Source organism: Chamaea fasciata, unplaced genomic scaffold (assembly GCF_029207755.1).
Source record: "Chamaea fasciata isolate MVZ Bird 193981 ecotype frontalis unplaced genomic scaffold, bChaFas1.0.hap1 SCAF_12, whole genome shotgun sequence".
Lineage (NCBI taxonomy): Eukaryota > Metazoa > Chordata > Aves > Passeriformes > Sylviidae > Chamaea > Chamaea fasciata.
The window spans coordinates 22,262,621-22,286,123 of record NW_027094097.1 but is presented as its reverse complement, the minus strand read 5'-3'; the positions used below and the strand labels follow the sequence as shown (position 1 = coordinate 22,286,123).

Here is a 23,503-nt window from a genome sequence, read left to right as displayed (position 1 = left end):
GCTGCTGCTGCCGCCAGCAAGAGTGTACTATCTCAAACAGAACCCCCCAGGAAGGACACAGCTGTCCAGGCCCCTGGCTGCAGGGAGGGTCTGAGCCTGGTGTTAATATCAGAGGATAATGTGAAAGACACCTGCGTGCAGTGTGAGCAGGTGAATGATCTGCTCTGTCTAGTGGCAGAAGGTAAGGAAGAAGTGGGAAGGCTGAGGAGCATTAGGGAGAGCGAAACAAAAATAAACTGCTGGAGTTACACCCTTCCAAGCCCGAGAGAAGCTCAGCAGGAGTCAGAGGAGCCCTGCCCTTCTTGTGATCAGGCAGAAGGAGAAGACCTAGGAGACAGTGGGGAATGGGGATGGGCTTCTGCTGAGGAGGTAATGAAATCCTGTCCTGACCCCCATCACTGCACCCTGACAGAATAGGTATGAGGCCCTGGATCCAGAGGCTCAGACAGATGACACTAAAAGAGAAAATTCTGTCTGGAGACAGCTGCACTTTTTCTGCCAGACAGATCCCAGCCTCAAGTATTACGAAGAAAAGAAGGGTAGTGGTAGTAAGTGAATCCCTTCTAAGGGGAAATGAGGGCCCTGTATATCGAGCGGATCCGTTCCACAGGGAAGCCTGCTGCCTCCCTGGGATCCAGGTACTGGATATCACCAGGAGATTCCCTAAGAACTAAATGAACTTCATCTGTTCACCACTGTCTGGGGGTACAGTGACTGTGAAATAACAGAGTTTTCAACAATCAGTGAAACAAGGAGGGGCATCAACAAAACTTCCACTCTGGTCTTCTGGAAGGCAGCCTTCGGCCTGTCCAAGAGACTGTTTTGGAGAGGACCTTGGGAAACAGCCTTTACAAACAAAAGGGTCCAGGAAGGATGGACATACTACAAGAAAGAAGTCTCGAAGGCACAGGAACAGACTGTCCCTGTGTGCTGAAAGGTGAGCTGACAGGGAAGACAACGAGCCTGGATGGGCAAGGAGATTTGGAAGGAACTAAGGGGAAAAAAGAGGGCGTATCGCCTTTGCAAAGAGGGGCTGGCAACTCAGGAAACGTTGAAGGATGTTGCCAGGTCATGTAGGAAGAAGATTAGGGAGGCAAAAGCCCAATTAGAACTTGAGGAAATCCAGTCATTGCAATCAACCTTTCCTTCCTAAAATGCCATCCTTGGTTGGAGTATAAATGGAACTGGATTGCTGTGCTGAGCTCCTGAAGCCCAGGGACACGCACCCTAATGCCAGGGATGGTTTACTTGGCCTAAACCATTCAAAATCGCCAACACCCCCCTGAGGCCATGCACTAGTTTCAGTCTTGGGCCATGTATCTCACTGAAACGTATCTTTCAAACCAACCTCCTCTTCTCTTCATTGTCGGCTTCCTCAGTAGGAAACATCTTCCACTGGAAGTGGGCTGTGATGTTACTCCTGTTCCTGATGAACATGCTTGTGTGGCTTGCTGTGGTGATGAAAGTCTTCTCAACCTTCACGGAATATGTGCTCAACCCAATGTTGACATCTGCAGCTTCTGCGCGAAGGAATGTGAAGAAACTTTCTTCACCTGGAACAAAGCAGAGTCTTTGCTCAGCTAGCTCAGTTGCTGATGGAAGCACAAGGAACAAAGCAAACCACAGGTCACGGAAGAAAGTGTCATAGCTTTTAAATGTATTAGCAGTTCCATGGATCAGTACATTTAGCACGTCCTGACAGCTCTGTGTGTACGGCGTGAGGATGTCCTGGCCACCTCCTTAACCACCTTATTTCTGAGAGTGTTTGTAGAGATTTGGCCCCAAGGTGACAGTATGTACAGTGGGATTTGTCAGATGTGCTCAGGTGACCCACTCAGATCACTGGGATTTCTGCATCAAAGTCCTTCAGGTGACACTGAGGAGCCCTGGTCAATCCTGGCTTGCCGAGGTCTCCCCTGCGCATCCCACGAGACTCCTGCCTCTCCTGATCCCTTGGATCCCTTGTTGCTGACAAGCAAATATGCCTGGGGGCATGTGGGCAGAAAAAGGAGACCCAGAGGAACAGGTGAAGTGACAGCCCACAGCAGGAGGGGACACAGGAGAGGAAACACAACCAGCCTGGCTTTGCAATATGACAAACCACTACAAAATGAACACCATAAAAATCATCACCGTCATCTCCCTGTCCAAACCCACAGCCCCATCAGTCTTGCAATATTTTATATTGTTCTGATCTCAAAAACCAAGATGGAGCATTTCAGATTAAATAAAAAAGGACAAGGAAAGATTAATAAGTACAGAGCAGCTTCTATACGAAGACTGAATGGGATTCCTCAGTCTAGAAATCAAATGGGAGATGAGAGAGGTTTGCAACAGCATGAACGGCCTGGGAAATGGGGACGAGGAAAAATTTGTCTTGATTTGTCACCATACAGGAACTTGAGGGCCTGAAGGTGTTATTAGGCAAAAACTACATAGATGCGTAGAGGGCAACATAGTAAAAGGGTCTGTGACAAGCCAGTGGAAAAGCGGCATACAGGACAGAGGTGTGCAAGAAATACACTGCATTGGAGAGAGTCTGACGGAGACCTCGCAGCTCACATACAGCACTGCCCAGGAGTAAAATAAAACTTCACCCAGGCGTAGCCACACAGTAGTGGAGAATCAGGGTTCCTCCTTCCTCCACTCAGCAACACCCAGCAAAACAGAATTCCAAAAATCTTAGCCCTGTTAGGGGGGATCCACTTTATCAACCATTTAAACACCAACTACTTCAGTTTTCTTTGGGGCAGAGCTGGAACAGAGAAGGTACATCTAGAGGGAATTGAGGGGGATGAACAGGGAGTGATGGTGGAGAACTGTCCTGTGTCCCGTGCGTTGCCCAGCACTCACCTGTGCAGCGCGCCACCAGGGACCCGAAATGGTCACCGCTCGTCAGCGGGTGAAATCCCACTGTCACCTGCATGGTGTGACCAGGGCCCAGAATTCCTTCAGCTGGAACCACGGAGAAAGGACTGCAACACAAAGAGAGAGATCAGGACTTGGGGGGACATCTGGCCATGACATTCCTTCTGCAGTGCAGGTCACTTCAGCTCACTTGGGCAAGCAGGGAGCAAACAAACTACAGCCAAGACAGACGGAACAGCCAGGATCAGAAACAGCTACTGACCCACTTCTGAGGAGATCCAGCCCTCAGAAGATCCTGTGGGATAAAACGACCTAATCCCCCCCATACTCGGCATCCAGCCTTCTGACTGCCAGCAATCCCATCAGAGAATGGTTTGTGGAAAGCACAGAGAGAGTTAAGAGCTATCTGCATGCATAACTTGATACTGACTGCCTCAGGAATTTCTCTTTTCCTGCTACCTATAAACCTCCTCTCAAGAGATGCAAATGTTAGGGCACTACCTCTCTTGTGAGATTACAGCCTAGGAATCAGACAGGGAGAAGGAACTTTCCCTTGAAGACCACGGAATAATTACTGTTGAATTTGCAGCGTGGCTCTTTGGTTTATTTTACCTTGAAAAGATCCTGAATTAGCACATTTTATCAGCATTTCAATGAAAGCTGCTCTACAAAAAGGAGCAATCAAAACTCTGAAAGAGTGCAAATGCAGATTAGAGCAATACAGTGACATGGAAACAAGACCCAAAAGGAGGATGCCATTTACAATCTGAAGGATCCAATCCCAGCTCTATGAAGCACCATTAGCAGGAGCACATCGAGGAGGCAGAACAGGAGGGTTTTGTGTATTTACCAGTAGTGCAATCTGGGACCCTGGGTTGTCATCCAGGCTGGTAACTGTTTGCTTGGCTCACCAGACAAACTCTGTGCAATGTGTTGGAAATAATTACGCAAATGTCTTGGTGCACTTTGGATGTAACAGGAGCAATTAGGATTGGTCACCAGGCGAACAGTTCTTGCCTGACAAACACAAGACTCCGTGTTTTGATGCTCAGGGACAGCTCAGGTGAAATGTGCTTCTGCCCAGAAGTTGCTGGGCTTTGTGCTCTTCCACAGCCCCACCGAGGAAACAAAAGTTCCTCAGTGCTTTGCTGGTGGTCAATCTGTCCACAGAAAGGGTGTTCTGGGGAGTTTGGTGCTGAACTTATCACACACAAAAATATAGAGAACATCTGGCAAGCTGAATTTCATTCATGTCAGTAGTGACAGCTGATGAACTTGCTTCAGGTTCTGCTCACTAAGGACCTATTGCTGCAGTTATGGGCCTGACCTGCTCCATTACCACTAGTGAGAACATCACTAGTGGCTGATGGAGAAGCCTTGGGCCAGCAATGTTTATGTGCTGGATGTGAGACTTTGGGGAGAGAGGAGGAAAGACAAGGCCCCAGCAGCCCCGGAGCCCGATTACTGTACGAGCTCCCACATCTGCCCCGAGGGTGAGCCAGCACTGCTGCAGGTCTCTGCTGGGGCTTGGGGGATCGGTGCTTGGTGTGGGCAAGGCACAGGAGTTTTTTCTTATTATTTTGTCAGAAATTTTGCCAGAAAGAGAAGCTGCCAGTTAAGGGAGTCCCTGGCCACACTTCAGCACTACCTTCCCTTCCCTTCCCTTCCCTTCCCTTCCCTTCCCTTCCCTTCCCTTCCCTTCCCTTCCCTTCCCTTCCCTTCCCTTCCCTTCCCTTCCCTTCCCTTCCCTTCCCTTCCCTTCCCTTCCCTTCCCTTCCCTTCCCTTCCCTTCCCTTCCCTTCCCTTCCCTTCCCTTCCCTTCCCTTCCCTTCCCTTCCCTTCCCTTCCCTTCCCTTCCCTTCCCTTCCCTTCCCTTCCCTTCCCTTCCCTTCCCTTCCCTTCCCTTCCCTTCCCTTCCCTTCCCTTCCCTTCCCTTCCCACTCCTGCCCCATGTTACATACTCCTGCCCTCAGATGGCAGGATGCGAATAACACTCCTGGGAGTGACTTCAGGCGTTGCATGAGAAAGAAGATATCTTCTTATTTTCAAATTACCAGGAGAAGAGGATCCAGCCAAGTTTCAGTTGTCAGGGCTGAAAAACTGAGTGCAAATCAGCCCTTGCATCTCCTACATCCCACCCCAGGCTGTACCCACCAGACTCCTCTGTTCCTGCTGGAGCAGTCATCTCTCATATAGACCTGGCTCCCCAAGACCCAAGGACACAAGCTCTACAGTTAAACTTAACTCCTCTGAATTTCAGTCAACATCACTAAGCTGTTCCCTGAGCCCACAGATAGGAAGGACTGTGAAGGAGACATCCCTGACGCTATAATAACCAAATGAAAACCACTGCCAAGAGATGGGGCTGGCAGGATAAATTTTGGCCTTTTACGGGTTGATTAGAGCAATATAGTGAGTTAATTGTGAGCTGCTCCTTAAGATAGTTCTCATCCTGTTAGATCTACCCTTTCAATGAATCACTACTGCACCCGACAGGCAGAAAAGATAAGGTCATGGAGGGGTTTTAATAGGTTTTCTTCGGCTCTTTAACTAGTCCATTTGTATGTTTGTTTCCTTGTATGGCATCTAAAGACAACTCCAGATCTCCCAACGGCCCCTTGCAATCCCCGGACACTGGTCTTGCTTTGAGCAGTGTATTTGCTCAGACAATTTCCAGAGGTCCCCTCTAGAAAAAGTTATTCTACCTTCTTTTATCTTTTAAAGCAGCCCAATTGCTTTTCACACATTCACTAAATGTCTCATGTTTCTAATACACCTGTGCATATACCTATGGGCATGTGGTGTATTGATAGGCATTAGAGGAGCTTGACATTTATGAAAGTTCCCAATGAAGAATTCATGATCTTTTGGCAAACATTTAACACAAACCAAAATGAAAAAACAGCAGAAACACAGGAACTTCAGAATATATAAAAAGAGATCTCAATGAAAGGGGGCACGACCTTATTCAGAGATTTAAAGCACGTGTTTGAAATTTTAAACTGGCTTTCAAAGGTTCATCACGGAACAGAAGAGAGGACTGATGCCCTCAGCTGACAAGGGAAATCAGATCAGCTTTAAGTAACAGGAACTGCACCGGCTGCCTGCAACACAGCTCATGTTGGGCATCTGATGCAGGGACCACTGGAAAGCCATGTGCCTGTGTCCTCCCAGAGAATGGGTCTGTTTGGCTGACAGTGGTGAGGAACCATTTCAGAAGCTGCTTGTGCTCAGGAGGGCGCAAGCCAGCTACTAACATGTTCCAGCACCCCCCAGGAAATCTGGGACGGAGAAAGCTCAAAGGCTGCATCCTGCTAAGAACACCGAAAGCAAGAGCAGATGCCATCCATCCTGCCCATTTGCAGCCGGCGACGCAGGGCAGCAGCTCCCATGCTCTGGTTCCTTTTGTTGTTCTTTCCCAACTCTGTTATCCCCCAAAGGTGTTTTGCACAAGGACAGATGAGCTGCCTCACCTCTCGGTGCTCAGCTGGTAATGAGCTGCCAGACTACCAGAATTCTCAATCAGCAGACTCTTGCGGGTGCTGCCTTTGACAGGACACTTTGAGAAGTCCAGCTCGTCGGGGAAGTTCAGGATAGCTCGGGCAGGGATGGCCCGAATTGGCACAACTATCCTTTCCTCTCCACTGACGCAGACGAGCTCATGGGAATAAACCTGCAGGAAAAGAAACTGTCTCAGCACAGGTCATTTGGTGCCATCTCCATGGCAGAAGAAAAGCCATTTCCTATATCCCTTCAAGGGTATCAATTTACCTATTCCACCCCCAAATGAACAATAAGTTCTACTAATATCTCACATTTTAAAGGCACCAGTGCACTTTGCAAAACCTATCTCAGTGGCATTAAGCTCTTGTGTCACTTGGGTCATACAGACAACTGCCCTAGGCCACCATAATTTTTACTCTCAATTTTAATGATGTTAAATAATTCCTAAGTCCCTTCTAAGGAACATGGAGCTAGGGAACACAGGACATTCCTCCTTAGGTTACTATATTCCCACTGATTGAGAATAGGACAAAGTGTTAAACTGAATCTAAGCAACAAAAGGAAACTGAGAAAACAGCTGCACCCAAAGAGATCCTGGACCTCTGGCCTGGTGTAGAAATATCTGTTTGCTCAGAACTCCCCTCTAACTTTGCCTCTCCAACCAAGTCACGAGAAGAACAGTGCTAAGAGGTAGCAGGATGCTGTTGGAAAGAGCCTCTCTTTGTTTCCCGGCAAGGCTTCCTCCCTTCCATGCCATGTCCTAAACCCCTCTGTATGAACCAGCCTCCAGATCACAGCGCTGAGAGCAGACTTGCCAGGGCCTCGGCACTGGTGTTCAAACTTGCACGCAAAAGCAGAATTGGCGTGGAATGGGCGCCAGCTGACAGAGCAGCCACAGTGACAGGCATGAAGACAGAGCCGCAGCAGTGTCGCTGCCACCGGCTCTGGGCCCACAGGTCTGCCTGCCTGCAGGCTGTACCTGCCCTACACGAGCTCTTTCAGGCAGGTGTCCAAGTCCCCTGCAGCTCACCAAGCTCCTGCTGACTAAGGGCACCTAGAGCTCAGTGTGCCTGTGCCAGGCTGGGCCCACGGGCACAGCACATCCTCTGCCCTGGCCTTGCAGCCGTATCATGGTCAGCTGTGCTCTGGGACAGCACAGCCCAAGGCTGGAGAACAGAGGGTGTGAAAAAGCACCGTCCTTGCTCCAGCCCCGGGTGAGGCAGGGAAGCTGTGGCCAGTCAGGAAGGAGGAAAGCTCTCTGACCTCTTTGTTCCTCTAGTACTTTGCAGAATAATGAAACCCCTTCCACTATACCTAGAGATGGCCAGACATCTATCAACACCCCTCTATCATTTGCATACTGTTCCCTGGGCATCTTTCTTCCCTTGGGAATGCTCAGAGGAATGTGCAGCGAGGGGAAGCAGGGCCTGTCAGGCCTGGGTGCAGGGCCTGACAGCACATGCCAAGCTGGGACTGGCTGCAGGCTGCCTGCCCACGGCCTGGAGCCAAGCTCACAGCATGGGCTGTACCCAGAGTGCAGGGACAACAATGGCTTTGGAGATAATTCTGTGTTTTGGCTCCTCCAGTCTCACCTTGTTCTCGTCAGGGGTGAAGTGGACGTGCACATTGGTAACGGCGCCTCCTGGCACGGCACGGCATGCATCACTGGGGCCCGCCAGCTGGAAGTAAGGTGAGCTCTCCATGGAGACCTGCACCCTCTGAAGATTCTGCAGGAAAGACATGGAACCATGATTTTGCCACTTGAGGAAACAGGACAAGAGGAGACCTGCCCATGCCCTGGTGACGTCCTTCCTTGACCCCTTTTCTAAAGCCCTTTCAGCTGTGGAGGTACAGGCACAGAATTCCCAATGGTGATCTTGAATCCCTTCTGTCTGGCTCCAGCATTTTGGTCAGGGGCAGTAGGGCAGTGCCTGGTGGGAAGGAAAGGCCGAGCAGGTCAGCACCAGCAGGATGGAGACAGAGCACCTGAACCAAATCATCTGCATATTCAACAGGGCCAAAAACCTGCTGGCTTCTGCCTGCACACAGCTATGCAGTCGTGTTCCACAGAGGGTTTGTGCTACCTGAAAGCATAACAGCACATTATCCCCGGGGAAGGAAGAAATTCCTTTCTAGCAGGTCAGCTTTGGATAGGGCAGTTCTGGGGGATACAGTCATGCAGGCAGACCAGCAAGAGAGGAGACCAAACACTGTGGCCTTACTGGGAATAAAAGCAAACCTGAAAAGCAAAAGAAGGAACACAGCAATCCCTAAAAAAAGGAGACGACAAAGAGAATTTAAAGGGCCAGTAAAGCAGCAAGGAAGAATCATCAACTGATTACAGCAATCACCTCCCCAAAAGTGATGGAAACACAGACAGGCTGTGCCTACTGACTGTGGGCTTCAAAGGCATTTTCCTCCTGGAGAAACGTTGTAATTCTTTAGGGGAATGGTCTCTCGCCTTTTGACCCTTCGAGAATTTCCTCCCTACATGTCCACACCTAATTGGCTGAATGCCAGGACCCTCCCAAAATAGGAGACTAGATAAGACCCCTGGATTTCTTTGTTCTCTCTCTTTCGGCCCCTGGACCCCTTTGAGGAATAATCTGGGGGTAAGAGCCTCTTTTGAAATCTTTTGTCCTGTCCCTTTGGAGATATTCCTCCAAAGCCTCTCCAGAGCTAGCCCTGGCGGGGGGGGACTGCGGGGGCAATATTTCAAAACATGACCAGCACTGACTCACAGTGTGGTTTCAGTATTAAAAGCCAACCTTGGCTCTCCAGGGGTTCTTGCTGCCTGTGCAGGCAAGCTGGGCTGCTGGGCATTCCCGCTTGCAGCCAGCAGGCCAAGTTCTGCTCTCTGGGATACACAGACACAGCAAACATGCATTTTCAACACATACATATCAACCCCTGAGCACCAAAATGCTCTCAAAAAGTCCAAACCAGATGATTTTGACTCCCTCCTGTCTCTTCCCACCAGCCCACTCTTGGCACAAGCCTCATTTAAGAAAATGTTTCCCTGACAGAAATTCAAATGGTCTCAGTTTTCCCCTTTACAGTCCAACACAACTGCTGACATTTTTCAACTTTTTCCCTCTCAACTCTCTTGGGAAACTGCCAAACAGGAGCACATGGCTTTGGATGTGCTGTGGTTCTCCAAAGGGAAAGCAGAGCACCATGTTGCTTTTGGAAAACCTGAGCAGAGCTGGATGAAGCTTAGCAGGAGCCTGGAGTGGCACCTAAAGGCCTCCTACTGCTTCTGCTACATCACTCTGATTCCAGGGCTGTTTCAGAACATTTCCTGCCGTGCCAATGCCACTAATGATAGTGATTCCAGCAGAAAGCGTAGAAGACTCAGCCCCTGAGCTTTGACTCTGAGCTGCACAAAGGGAGCCAAACAGGCTGAGAGAGGCAGAAATTCCTACCAGGAACCAAGATTAACCAAGGAGACACAAGATGTGGTATAGACTCAAGGCAAAGCATGAGAGCAGGTAAGAACTGTATAACCCTCAACATTCCTATCAATCAGAGCTTTCAAAAGAAGGAAACTCCTTTGGGATAGATACCGTCAGCCCATGGGCAAAATCAGGGGAGAATTCCCAGCACAGGAAGATTTCCACCATCTTGCAGAACAAGATGCTGAGACATTTTCTTCTGGATGTGCTGCAGCAGATAACTTGCTTTGCTGTACACTATGGGAATTACACCACTCTTCCAGCACAGTGTTAACGCTCCATGTCCCAGCACTTACCTCGCCCTTATTCATGAGAGACACCACCATTTCATAGACCTCATGAACGACGAAGTTCCGAAATACCACCTCTGGTGGGGAAACGCTAAACGAGCTCTTTTTCCGGGGAGTTGATGACAACTGGAGAGGCAAGAGAGAGCAGGGAGACGTTCAGCTGCTGGGAGGAAGGTTCATGAAGGAGAATCTTACACTGATCCCCACTGAAGTACAGACTCATGGTGAGCACCTCTGCCCAGGCCACACTAGGGAAACAGTAGCTCACCCACCTCTGCTCTCAGCTGATCAAGAGCTGCAGGGCCACACAGAGCAGGCTCGAGCCAAGCTGCTCTTTTGGCACCTATTTCTCCGGGTTTCCTTCTCCAGAATGCCAGGCAGCACTTACCTTGAGGACTGCCCTGTGCCCATGAGGTCACAGAGCTCTGGGGCACTGACTGAGGACTCATGGAGTAAGTAAAACCCATAAATTTACATCAGACTCCATGGGAAACAATTTTGGGATGTCCGTTATTCTGAGACAGGGAAACTGAGGCCCACACAACTGCAAATATCTTTTTTCATCTAGAACTTAGACATCAGTAAGAAGAGAACAGTACCAGAGGAGGTGTGAGAGATGAGGCGATATTTTGCTGAACAATGTCAAAAGGTTATTAAGTTAAAGAATGAAAGTTGTTGGTTCTGTGTGTTGTTTGTGGTTTGGATTTTTTCAGGTTGGTTTGTTGCGTGCTGCTGTGAGCTGGGAGAAGGACGTGGTTGAAGACCTGACCAAAAGGAAGTAGGAGGAGAGGGGAGGGGACAGAAAAGTTGGTGATGAGAGGGGAGGGGACAGAAAAGTTGGTGGTCAGAGAGAATGGAAGTTCCTGAGTACCGTCCAACGGGAAAGGGGCCGGGGACCGCCCCAGGCAGGTATAAAGGGTATAGAAAGATTGCCATTTTGCTGGAGGGTGTCTTTGTTTGTCTCCAGGGGAGACGGAGACACGCCCAGCTCAGTTGAATCGTTACTAATAAACAGTTTTCTTTTGCTTGGATGATTTTGTCCCCGTTAATTGTATTTAAAAGTTAGTGCATTGCTAGCAGAGGTAAAGGCAAAAGTAAAGTAACACAGAAGTTAGGAAAAAGACAAATGAGGTGATCGCTGAATGAGGATAACGTTCAGTTCTTTTCTCAGCAAGTTGGTATCTCCTTTTTAAATGGGTGCTTTCTTGTAATCTGTTATTGCTATCTTATTTAATACCATTGGAGAGCACGTCTGGAATGACACAACAGCAACAAATGCTTCTGGAGCAGAGACATTGCTTTGAGAAAACTCTCCCCTGCTTTGTCTGCCCTCTCCAGACACACTGCTGTCACTCCAGAGACACAAGCAGGAATCCTCCGTGACTTGACAGGAGGCACACTCTGCCCAAGGGAGTGGCTGCAGCACGCTGTCCCCTTAGTCGTGCCCTTCTCTGAGGTGTTCCCAATCCCCCCTCTCCAGGGCGATCCTTAACCACTTTGTTACACATCTCATGCTGCCAATTTCCTGCTCAACTGCCCACCTCGGTCACCTACCCGTTTGGAGTGGGCTTTATACTGAGCCAGCCCTGCAAGAAAAGCAGCTTTAAACACACCTCTAAGCAGGCACGGATCCAGATAAAGCACATCCATTCCCCTCTGCCCAGGGTGAGTCCCCTGTACATCTGGCAGCCTGCAAAATCTAACACCACGTCAGGGTTCCAACCCAAAGCATGAATGCAATGAGTTTTGTTAAATCTGAAGTAATTACTGCAGCTCCTCGGCCTTCAAAGGGCAACGCTGCCACTGCGGAGGGAATCCTATGACCCCAAGCATTTGATGGTGACCGCACCTAAGCAAGAGGCGGCTGTTTCAGCAGGAGAATGGCAAATGGCAATTTTGTGCCTTTGCGTCCCCAGCCTTCCCCCCCTTGTTTTAGCAATGGCAGCTACACTCCAGCAAAGCCCAGCAGCTTCAGCAGAGGTTATTTGTGTTGGCCTGGTGCAGATCAGGACTCCAAGTCCACCACAAGCAGCAGTTTGCAATGACAGGACCTGGACACTGAGATGTTTTGCTGGAGGCGAGCCTGTCACAAGCACACATCCTCTTCAAACTTCACATCAAACAGAAAGAAAAAGAGCAGGAAAAGGCTACCTTTTGACGACTCAGTCTCAGGACTTGAAATGGGCTAATGCTGGGCAGAATACGCCTCCCAGTACTGGCCTGAACCTTCTCCCTCAGGAACGTAGATGGAAGCAGCTGAAAGGCAAAAAAAAACGCAGCAAGAGCCTCAGAGATGCCACTGTTCATATAGGCTTTCTCTTGAACAAGAGGCACTGGTGAATAATTTGTGATCACATAGTCTAGGACAGTCCTGGAAGCCCTGGAAGTTACTTGCTGAAATACTTAGCATCAGTAAATTAATAACACAGAGTAAAATATACATACTCCAACCCCATGGCTCCGTCCCATTAGCTTCTCCATGATTTGATGTGACTTGTTTGGGGATTTCTGCTCTTTGGGCATTTTTTTCCTCTTTAGTTTTATTGGATTGAGGCAGTGACCTTTTCAGAGAGTGGGGTGGAGCTCTCAGCACTCCCCTAACTCCATTCCTGCACAACACTCAAAACTCACAGCAAGGAGATAGCACTGCTGGGCGAGTCCAAGAGACGCAAGAAAGCAAAGTTGTACCAAGAGTGAGGTGCACAGGAATGTGTCCAAGTTTTAGTTCTCTCCGTTAATTGGCTTTGGTTTTCTCTGCCTGGGCTCACAGATCCCTCCGCAGAAGAAAACAGAGGGATCTCCTTGACAGAGCCTCAGCCGTGGGGTATCTTCAGTCAAGTGATCTCCCAACAGCCAAGGCACCATTGCGGCCCTGACTCTGCTGCCTGCAGGGCTGGATCTGTGCCCCACACAGGAGAGGAGAGGGAACAGCTGCTTTGGAACCTCTTCAGGCTGGGACCAGCCGCGTCTCTCAAGGCTTTGGGCAGAGTTTGAGCTTCCCCCCCACATGCCCAAGGGCAGGCTGGTCAGAGCAGCACTGGTGAGTGTCCACCTGACAGAAGGAATGACTGTGACCAAGGGGAGGGAAAGGAGCAGGTGCTCAGGGCTTCAGCTTCACAGAGGTTTAACTTGGCTGCGGTGGCAGAGCCAGGCAAGCTGGACTGTCCCTGAAGCAACACACGGTGTTCCCTACTGCACCAGGACAGCCCCACCAAGAGGAGCACGGCACAGAGAGGTGGGGACGGGGTCTGCAGCTGGACAGTGCTGCTGGACAACGGGCAGGGCAGGGAGAGGAGGGACACCAGGGGAGTTTCCAGCCTTAGCACAGCCCCAGTGGGTACTCACTTTAACAGACGCCAGTTTTTCTCTTAACAAAGAACGAGGTGGTGGTGGTGGTGGTGTCTTCTTCGAGAATCCAGAAGCCATTTTGAAGGGAGGATGTCGTAGATAAGCGACAATGCTTCACCTGGAAGGAGCAACAATGAAAGTCTGAAAATGCATACCCCAATTCATGGCAGACTCAAGGGATATACTGGTGCTAAAAATTTTACATTACTTAAAGGTAGCTAAGTGCTTGTTTGGCACAAGTAGCTAGTATTGTTAGACCTCTAGTGGGACTGTATTTGAGGACTATATGGCTATGTTGTGCACTTCAAAGATGGATCATACTGAAACCTGGAGCCAAGAATCTGAACATTAATGATAGATAGAACAAAGCTGTAGCTTAAATATTACTTAAAAACAGCTCAAGTGGACCTCCTCTTCTTTAGGCTGAAGAACCCCTGCTCTCTCAGCTGCTCCTCACAGGACTTGTGAGAGACTGGAATGTCATGGCTAATGGCTGAAATAGTGTCATAAAGGAATTTTTGCCCTTTGTGACAAAGCTGTATAAAGAAGCTGCGAGCACCAAAGCCCACCCTTGCTTGAAAATGCTTCCTGAGTGGAACTTTGGACGGTGAGTTAAGCCACCTAAGGGAAACTGAGACAAGATAAAGGTGACACTATTGTCCCACTACCTCAGGTCTGGGGAGGAGTAAACAAGGCTCAGGGAGAAACATGTATCCACAACAAAACCAAACCCAGCAGCTGTCCTGAAAATCAGCTCTGTCTGGGGAAGTCATAGCCACAGACTCATCTGCTGAGGCCAGGCTTGCACACAAACCTCCCATCAACAGAGAGGGAAGGAGGAAATTTTGGGGGTGTGGTGTAACCTCTGCTCAGAGGCAGTGGACACCCATCCTCCCTCACACAAACGGGCTCAGCTCTAAAACCCCCACTCCCAGAAGGCCACATCCAAGGGACATTGCCGTGAGGGGCAGCTGAGGGGGTGTCACAACCCATCAAAGACCTCCAAAGTGCCCCCAGACCCACGCCTGAGGCCTTGCACCAGGTGACTGCACGGGATGCAAAGTAACAGACCTGAAAATCCAGAACCCAATTCATGGCAGACTCCAAGGATATGCTGGTGCTAAAGGTTTTATATGAGTTGAAAGTAGCAAGAGACAGAGTCAAACTTGCCCTGCCCCAGGGAGGTACCTGGGCAGTCCCACCTTGCCCAAATCTGTACGAATCCATTGGACTCTTATGTTTTGTCACACCTCAGCACAGAGAAGACTAGAAGAGGATTTAATGGTATGCCGATGGGTTCCATGGAATGGTGATATTTTCGACCTTAATCAGTCTCTGTCACTCTCTTTCTGTCCCTCTCCCCAATCCCCCTCCTCCCCTTTTCTATTTCTTTCTCTCTCTCTTCCTCACATTTGCTGTTACATTAAATCCAGACTATTGATTTTGGCATATGGTCTCGTTTGCACCTGAATTCAGATGCATTTTCCTAATAATGTTAACAACCAGATCATAACAATCCACTGAAACTTGAACAGAACTCATTCACCTTTAAGCAGTTTAAGTAATCACTACAGGAAAAAATGTATAGACTAGTGTATTTAGGAGATGTTGCATTTCTTCAGTAAAAAGAGAGCACAATCATTGCACCATATATTGTTCACCCACTCGGCTGTACGTGCCACCGAACTGCTACACCAGAAGACTGGCATTATCACATCCTGTATTTCCCTTTGGCATTCTTTTTCAGAGCACAGATGCGACAAAACCAAAAACCTCAACTTTAGTCAGTCTTTACCTTCAAAGGCAATTCAGGACTCGCTCGCAGAGACAGAGTCCCCGCGAGTTCAGGACTCGCTCGCAGAGACAGAGTCCCCGCGAGTTCAGGACTCGCTCGCAGAAACCAATGTTCCGCCGACAATTCACCCGGCAAATCGCCCAGTGAAGCCGCCCGCAGGCGCCCAGGCTGCAGCGCCCAGTGCGGAGCGCGCCGTGAGGCAACTGAGGGCGCACGGCGGCCACAGCCGTGGTTACCTTCGCGGCTCCCGGGCAACCGCGGCGACGATTGTGACGGCCGCGCCGGGCCGAAAAGGGGCGCCGGGCGGACCTCGTTCCCGCCTCGGCCCCCGCCTGCTGCAGCCTTCCTCGGTTCCCCCTCGGGCCCCGGCAGGAGCGGCAGGAATCCGCCCCGGGGCCCGGAACGGGACGGGCGCGGCGCCAGAGGCTCGCAGCCAGCTCCGAGCTGCTCCCTCACAGCGGGAAAAACGCGGGAACTCAACAGTCCGTGTGCAGCGCAGAGTGCAAGTGGGAATCGGAGAGCTGCAGGTCCTGGGCGCTAACATTTGGCTTCTCGTTCTTCGTAGGGACACGCAAGCAGCGGAAGTGATTTCCTGGTGTAATGGTTTAGCACCTAAGCAGCAGCCAGGAATTAGTGCTCCAGAAGACTGACGTTATCACATCCTGTATTTCTCTTTGGCCTTCTCTTTCAGAATACAGATGTGCTAAAAGAAGAAGTACAATATTTATCAACCTCTATCTTCGAATGACGTGCGAGACTGATTTTCAGCTGTATTCCCAGCATTGTAATAAAAACACACTAGAACCGTAATTGTTGCAAGTTCCCTACTTGCAGTAAACTCGAGGTTTTAATATTCTTTCCAAGCTTATCTGTAATATATAGGTTTATATATTTGAAAGAACTTAGGTTTGTTAAATTACTGCACACTACTTCATGCTGCTGAACAATAGCACAGATTGTTTGTGTCTTCAGCAGAACTGGTTTGTCTTAGTAAAAAGACTTAGAAGTGAAAAACTTTCCGAGTTACCCGGAATTAAGAGAGTACTTTTGAAAACAAAGGAGGGAAGAAAAGATCAACCCTATTAGTTTACGGTGTTTCCAAGTCTACTACTCTGTACAGCCTAAGGAAGCTCTAAAGGAATAAGGGAAGAGAGATCTCACAGACACGTTATCCAAAGGTGTATGGAAAACCTTCGCACGGAGTCCCTGACCAGCCGCTTCAAAGACTCGGTGATAGAAGAGCAACAGAGGATTGAACAAAGGCAGACAAATTTCCAATTCAAGTCAAATTACAAGTTATTTTATTTTCAGCTGGGGCTGCAGACTGCATGCTGTTCACTATCCTGGGGGTTCAGAAGGTCCTGCAGCATGGCTGAGCCATGAGACTTGTGGACTAGAATTATAAAAAGGTGAAGCCAAACATTTCTTATGCACCTCCATTGCATTACCAACTCGGCACCTTAAAAATGGCTTTGCTCTTTTAATGGAAGTTTCTAGCTGGAATTGAAGGGTTTTTAATTGTTGAGAAGCTCTCAGTAGAAACAAATATTTTTGCTGGGTACCCGTGGTGGGTAGGTGCCTGATAGCTGGCGGTGGAGTCATGTGCATGTACTTACATTTAGATCTCTGAAGTATTCATTATAGTCAAGAGCATATCCAACCACAAATTTATCTGGAATTTCAAAGCCTACATCTGTAAGAAAACACAGTTCTTTTTATATCTGTGGTGTAAGTAGCTTTTAAGTGCAGAGTTTGTATTCGACACATACTTGAGCAAAGAGTAATTGGCATCATCTCTTTCGGGGCGCTTCCTTAAGAATCTGAGTTGTAAATTGATGACACAGGTTAGAATCTAAACCATTCCCATCAGTCAGTTTATAATTAAGGTATTAAGAGAATGATTTTTATTAATAAAATAATTGTTTAAAACCTAGTTATGAGTTAGTCCTGGGAGAGGAGACAAGGAATGAGATTTCACTTGAGTGAAAATAGATGAAATGTGATTCAGTAGGACTTTCCAGTTTGGAAACAAGGCAAGTTTAATAATGCAGAGTCAAAACAAATGTCCTCCAGGGTCAAAGCAAAGCAAAGCAAAGCAAAGCAAAACAGTTAAGGTTTGATTCTGTTTCTACTATCAAATAGTTGAATTTGTGTATCAAATAGCTAAACCTGCACTCAGGCCAAGCAGGGAAAAAATGTGGTCATGAGGTCTCAGGATGGCATAGCTGGTCATTACTTCACAAGTTTTGTGTAGTTTTTCCCCATTTCTCTTGGCCTTCATGAAACTTATGTGCCAGTCGTCAGATGTGCTGCCTGAAGTGAAACTGTAAGACTGTGTTTTGGAAAATACAGAAAAAAAGTACCAGAAAAACACCATACTTACAGTCTGGTCTGTAACCTGGACTCTGACATGTCCTTTTAATGAGCAGGCTGTAAGGCAGAGCAGAGACAGTTGGTTTTTAAATTATGTCTTACTCTAAGCTGTAAACTTCCTTCTCCCACACCTCCCCATAAGCTTCTAAAATCATGCACTTCAAACAGTGAGAGTATTGCACAGAAAAAGCAGTGGTCAGCCTCGTAGTGGAGGGAGAAGCAAAGGCTCTGATCTAGGTTCATTCTCCGTGTTCAAGTGGCTCTACTTTGTATTCAGTTCCCTTCGATCCTGTGTCTCGGATCATTGCCCTTCCATGTAGCAATGCCTCAGGACACTAGAATAGCACAGAGGGGGAAGCATGATCTACCAAAAGCAGATTTAGAATGCTACTTGAAGTCATCTTCCAAGTGCTGACAGACTCTTAGATTCTGGTAACTTCTACGGTTGAGAATATTAACAAAGATTCTGAGTGTTGTCATTCTAGTATTGAGGCAACTGAGGTGGTGTTAGAAAACCTATGGAAAGAGATGAATTTCCTTCAAACATAAAATAAGAAACAGGGAATCCATGAGACTTTATGGACTACACAGAAAGAGCCATAAAACCTTATTTTATTCATTTGAGCAGTGAAGATGGTAGTGCACGGGTAAATTTCCCAGTCTCTTTAAGAAACACTTAATATTTCAGCAGCTGGATGAGGATTACTTCCTGCATTTATTTCCTTTCACCCCAAACTTCAAGCCAAACAAGCACCTGTCAGCATACACTGACGATTCACCCAAATGATTTGAATATGTCAGTTAGTAGCTATATCCTTGTACCTTACAACTTTAACCATCCTGGGTTTCTTGTCTTTTATTTTTGACACCAGTGCTTTCATTGTTCTACCAGTCTCAATAATGTCCTGAAAGAGATAAAAAAATAAATTATCCTTCAAGTTTGAAAGGAAAACCAGACTGTCAGTAGACTAAATTAGAGCATACCAACCCGGCAGCACAGTAGCATAATTAATTATTATGTTACATGTAATATGTATTAATTTGAAAAGAAGGGAGAAAAAAAATCCATGTCATTCCACCCCTCCTTCAGTCATTACTTACCTCTACGACTAACACATTCTGGAAGACATTATATAGGAAGAGAAGGGAAAGAAGAGAAAAGATTTAAATGGCAATTTCCAGCAAATTCTACAGCCAAAAAAAGCACACTAAAACCCTCAGTTACAAGGAAGTTGCACTGATTTTCAAAGGAGGTCGACATTTGAACTATTGACTTGACTCTGGTGATTTCTGAAGAGTCGAAATTTCTGTATTTATGAAAGCTTAAAATATGGTGATAAAGGCACCTATGTCAGGTCTAGATATCGCTCTATGTATAGCACTAGTATTGTAGAGCCACACGGAACGAGTCAATTCAGCATGGTTCCTTCCTGGGGGTTCTGGGATGAAATGGGGACTAGGATCTTGGGAGCACTCATTACTGATCACTTCAAGTTTCCATTGAGATCAGTGGGAATTATTCTCTGTTTCAAAGCCCAGCATTTTAAATCAGTGTTAGGTGGCTGGAAGTATGCAGTACCAAAATATTAATAAAGATGGATTTCCTGGAAAATACACAAGAACAGTTGTTTCCCTTTAAAAGACAAAGATACTAATTCATACCTTCCCATTTAGTGTAGACAGTTCCTCTCCAACAAAACTGATTTTTTCTGCAGGTGAATCATTCTAGAAGGACAAAGAAGAGATGGAAGTCACATAAACATGCCCAACAGTGTTATCCTGTATTTGTTTGAAAGGTGTGCTGCTCTTGCTATTTTGCAAGAGGAGGGAGTTTGAGATCTGCCCCTGCCTTCGTCATGTTGAGTGTTCTGCTCTATGTTTATTCCAGTGAAGGTATAATCTCCGCCCTTTGGGGCAGATCAGTAAATCAGTTCCTTTTTAGTAGGTAATTTGAACAGAATGGATACATGAACTCAATTTTTGTGGGGTTCTCATGCGAAGTACCACTATTTAGAATGCCAGTCTATGGAGAGAATCAATTTTCCAAAGAAAAGAAAGCTGCTTACACAGTAGCTTTTTATTCTGACAAAATCCACGGTAACAGGCACAGACTTGTCACCATTTTGATTTAGTGCTTTTATATGATCCAGCAAATCAGCAAAGAATTTGTAGCCTCCTTTAAGGACACAGAGTGCAACAATGTGGTGACTTCCCATGTCTTGCAGGATATCTCTAGCCAAACGTTCTGTCCTGTGAGGAAAAAAAAAAAAAAAAAAGTGTTCTGTATATCATAGTTGTTTGTCCATATATTAAGCAATGTTCAAGTAAAAATTCTGATCTTGCTGTTAGGTTTCTATAACTAGCAGAGTGTGACCACAGAATGTCGTAGGAAAGTTAGTTATGTATTTGCACAGCACAAGCTGATTTAATCCAGAAACCTCAATATTGCAGGATAGGTGGGCTTAAAGATCTTTGAGGGAACATGGAAGGTTAACTGGGCTTGTAGAGGAATCCTCTCCATAAACCCCTCTCGTACTAGACTTTAGGACAGAAGGGTTGGGGCTGCAGGGTTTCCATGTTTCTCATGGGCTGCACAGGGCAGGACCTCAGTCTTTTCTTTTGGAGAGACAAAAATTGGCACCACTGTCCCTATTCTTTTCTGTTTACCCTCATACCTGTCCAGGATGAGACCATGAGGAATGAAGACTCTCTCTAAATCTTCTTCGTAATGCTTAGGAATGCAAAACAGATTTTTGTTGTAGCCACTTTCCTCATCTCTTATCTGCAAAGAAAATTCAAGTAGTCTAAAACCAGCAACAAAGCCATACAAGAAAAAGCTTTCAGTCTCTGATAGCGCGAAGAAAAAAATCCTCCTCCCCAATATTATGTCAAAATAAAAACATTTCTGAGAATTTTTAATCTTTCTACTAGAACAATTCACAATCTGATAATTCAGGAGCTGGTGGCTGAGTTGTGAATGGATAACAAATACTTTGCCCCAGTCATTATGAAATAAATTCTTGGCCATGGTCAACTCATTAAAAAAGCCACCCAAAACAGTAACAACCTCCCCTCTTGCTCCATTTGCCCTTCTTGCAGAGCTCAGTAGCTTGCTCGTGTGGTAGACTGTCGCCAGTAGGGACACGAAAGAACCACACTCACCCGACAGGTTGAAGTGAGCAAAGAAAAAAGGGCCGTTTATTGTCATTTTTGGGTTTAAATAGGATTTGGAGATTTGTCCAGGATTGGAGGACAAAGGGGACACCCCTCTGACCCCAATGGTCATCTCAGAAGTCCATCACATATTGGTATGTGAAAACAATCTACTTGTTTATGTTACATCCGTGAGAAACTCCACTAGAAATATGTAAACAGTCATCAGAAGGCTGAAAATCAGGGCGACATCTCACCCTTTTTGTGTTAGAAAAAGGAAAAGAAAAATGTACAATGTTCAGTCTGTGCCTTTGGAAGGACCATCAGAGTGAACACTCGCATCGTCTGTATCGGAGTCATCACTCAATGGTTCATCCACTTGCTGTCTTTCATTTTGGTCACCGTGTCCGGCTTGCCTGTCGGTCGGATTCTGCCTTTGAGGTCGCAGGTCCGGACGAACACACTTCGTAGGTACCCAGCGTACTCCAGTATCTGTGGGTACACACGCATACCCACGCCCCGAAGCGATAGGGCCATAGGGACCTTCCCACTGCTTAGTGACTAAATGTCGCACCCAAACTTTCGCCCGAGGCTGATGCGTCCCGTCCGATGCCTGCAACGAGAGGTGATGGTTCACCATAATAGGGTTGTTAGAATTCTGTGGCACCGTAAGGTGATTGATAGTGTACAAAGCCTTTGCCAGCCGACTGTGCGGGGTCTCACCCTGCATTAACCGTTTTTGTTTTGGAAGAACCCGCTTCAGAGTACCATGAGCGCGTTCTACAATTGCTTGCCCACTCGGAGAATGAGGGATACCGAACTTGTGCGACGCTCCCCATAGCTGCAGGAACTGCCGCACCTTCTGCGAGGCATAAGCAGGACCACTGTTGGTCTTCACAGCAGAAGGTATGCCTAAAACGGCAAAGGCCTGCCTCCAGCGGGCAATGACATCGCGGGTCTTTTCTCCCGTGTGAGCAGAAGCCCACATTGCAGAGGAGAAAGTATCAACAGTGACATGCACATACTTGAACTGGCCAAACTCGGCAACTTGGGTAACATCCGACTGCCAAAGCTCTAAGGCCCTAAGGCCTCTGGGGTTTAGCCCTGCCGGTAAAGGCGCAGCCAGTGCATGACAGTCGTCGCATGATTCGACAATGTCGTGAGCCTCCGCTGGCGTCAACTGAAACTGCTTTTGTAAGGTATGTGCGTTCTGATGAAAAAACCCATGTGATGCCTTGGCCTGTGCGAGTGTATCAGGCTGAGGTGCTACCCATGCAGGGTTAGCCGACTTGTCAGCCCTCGCATTACCTTCCGCGATAAATCCTGGCAGATTGGTATGGCTTCTAACACGCAGAACGTAGAATGGGTGAAGCCGGGCCTGAATGGCACACCACAGGGCCTTCAGCCAACGAAACAGATCAGCATTGCTAACCTCCTTCAAAATCGAATGGCCCAAACGCTGTGCCATGTCGGCCACATAAGCGGAATCCGTGACCAAATTGAAAGGTTGCCAGGAAAACTTTTGAAATGCCATGATGGCAGCCCTCAATTCAACCGACTGGGCTGATCCATCTTCATGACCTTCCAGAACCTGCCACCCAGATCCATCCTTCCAAGTGACAACGGCCTTTCCGGTCCGTCCCGAGCCGTCAGTAAAGACAGTGGGTCCTTGCACTGGCTCCTGACTATTTTTTGGCCGCAAGGAAATTTCTGTGAAGTTTGCCACTTGCAATAGCTTCTGGCTGGGCAGATGATAAGTAATCTGCCCTGTAAAATTTTCCAGAGCGCTTTGCAGAGAAATACTGTTTGCAAAGCTCCACTCAAATTCCAGAGCAGCTCCCAGTGGGAGAAGGCCCGTGAGGGTGCTGCATTCACGCCCAGTCACAAAATCACAGAACATGGAAGGGACTTTCAAGATTACCTTATTCCATCGCCGTGGGGTTAGAAACGCGCTACTTTTTAGATACAACTCAATGGGGACAAATCGTCGAAATAAAACTCTTTATTAGTAACGATTCAGCTGAGCCAGGTGCGTACCTCCCTTCCCCGAGAGACGAGCACGCACACCCTCCGAGAAAATGGCTTTTTTTGATACGCTTTCTTGGCTGGAGCAGTCCCTGTCCCCTTTCCCATTGGATGGGTACTTAGAAACTTCCCTTCTCTCCTGACTGCCAACTTTTCACGGAATCACAGAATTAATTAGTTTGGGAAAGACCTGTCAGATCATCTAGTCTAACCTATGACCTAAGAGCACCTTATCAACCAAACCGTGGCATGAGTGCCACGTCCAGTCTTTTTCAAACACGTCCAGGGTTGGTGACTCCACCACCTCCCTGGGCAGATGACTCCAGCGTGCAGTCACTCTTTCAGTGAAGAATTTTTTTGTAACATCTGACCTAAACTTCCCCTGGCACAGCTTAAGGCTGTGTCCTCTTGTTCTGTCAGTTGTTGTCTGGGAGAAGAGACTGACCCCTACCTGACTACAGCCACCTTTCAGGGAGTTGTAGGGAGTGAGAAGGTCACCCCTGAGTCTCCTTTTCTCCGGGCTGAACAACCCCAGCTCCCTCAGCTGCTCCTCACAGGGTTGGTGTTCCAAGCCCCTCTTCAGCCTTGTTGCCTCCTTTGGATGTGTTCAAGTGTCTCGTTGTCCTTCCTAAACTGAGGGCCCGGAACTAGACACAGCACTCAAGGCGTGGCCTCACCAGTGCCAGGTACAG

At 47.7% G+C, this 23,503-nt stretch overlaps 2 protein-coding genes across 2 annotated transcripts in view; both read right to left on the bottom strand.

Moving 5' to 3' along the window:
* Positions 1–15,804, bottom strand: part of LOC136295682 (hydrocephalus-inducing protein homolog) — a 76,262-nt gene extending 60,458 nt beyond the window's left edge. Inside the window, exons 1-7 of the mRNA XM_066194265.1 lie at positions 15,497–15,804; positions 13,463–13,577; positions 10,124–10,243; positions 7,965–8,099; positions 6,342–6,541; positions 2,854–2,975; positions 1,349–1,553 (exon numbers count right to left, since the gene is read on the bottom strand). Coding sequence (XP_066050362.1) covers positions 1,349–1,553; positions 2,854–2,975; positions 6,342–6,541; positions 7,965–8,099; positions 10,124–10,243; positions 13,463–13,577; positions 15,497–15,804 — 1,205 coding nt within the window. The remainder of the gene's footprint in view (positions 1–1,348; positions 1,554–2,853; positions 2,976–6,341; positions 6,542–7,964; positions 8,100–10,123; positions 10,244–13,462; positions 13,578–15,496) is intronic.
* Positions 15,777–21,774, bottom strand: LOC136295681 (hypoxanthine-guanine phosphoribosyltransferase-like). The gene is made up of 9 exons (XM_066194263.1): positions 21,646–21,774; positions 21,189–21,278; positions 20,309–20,415; positions 19,700–19,883; positions 19,296–19,358; positions 18,456–18,538; positions 17,644–17,690; positions 16,877–16,953; positions 15,777–15,963 (listed from the first exon to the last, which is right to left on the bottom strand). The coding sequence occupies exons 1-9, from the start codon at positions 21,772–21,774 to the stop codon at positions 15,916–15,918; spliced, it is 828 nt and encodes a 275-aa protein (XP_066050360.1). The 3' UTR covers positions 15,777–15,915.
* Between the last annotated feature and the right edge of the window lie 1,729 nt (positions 21,775–23,503).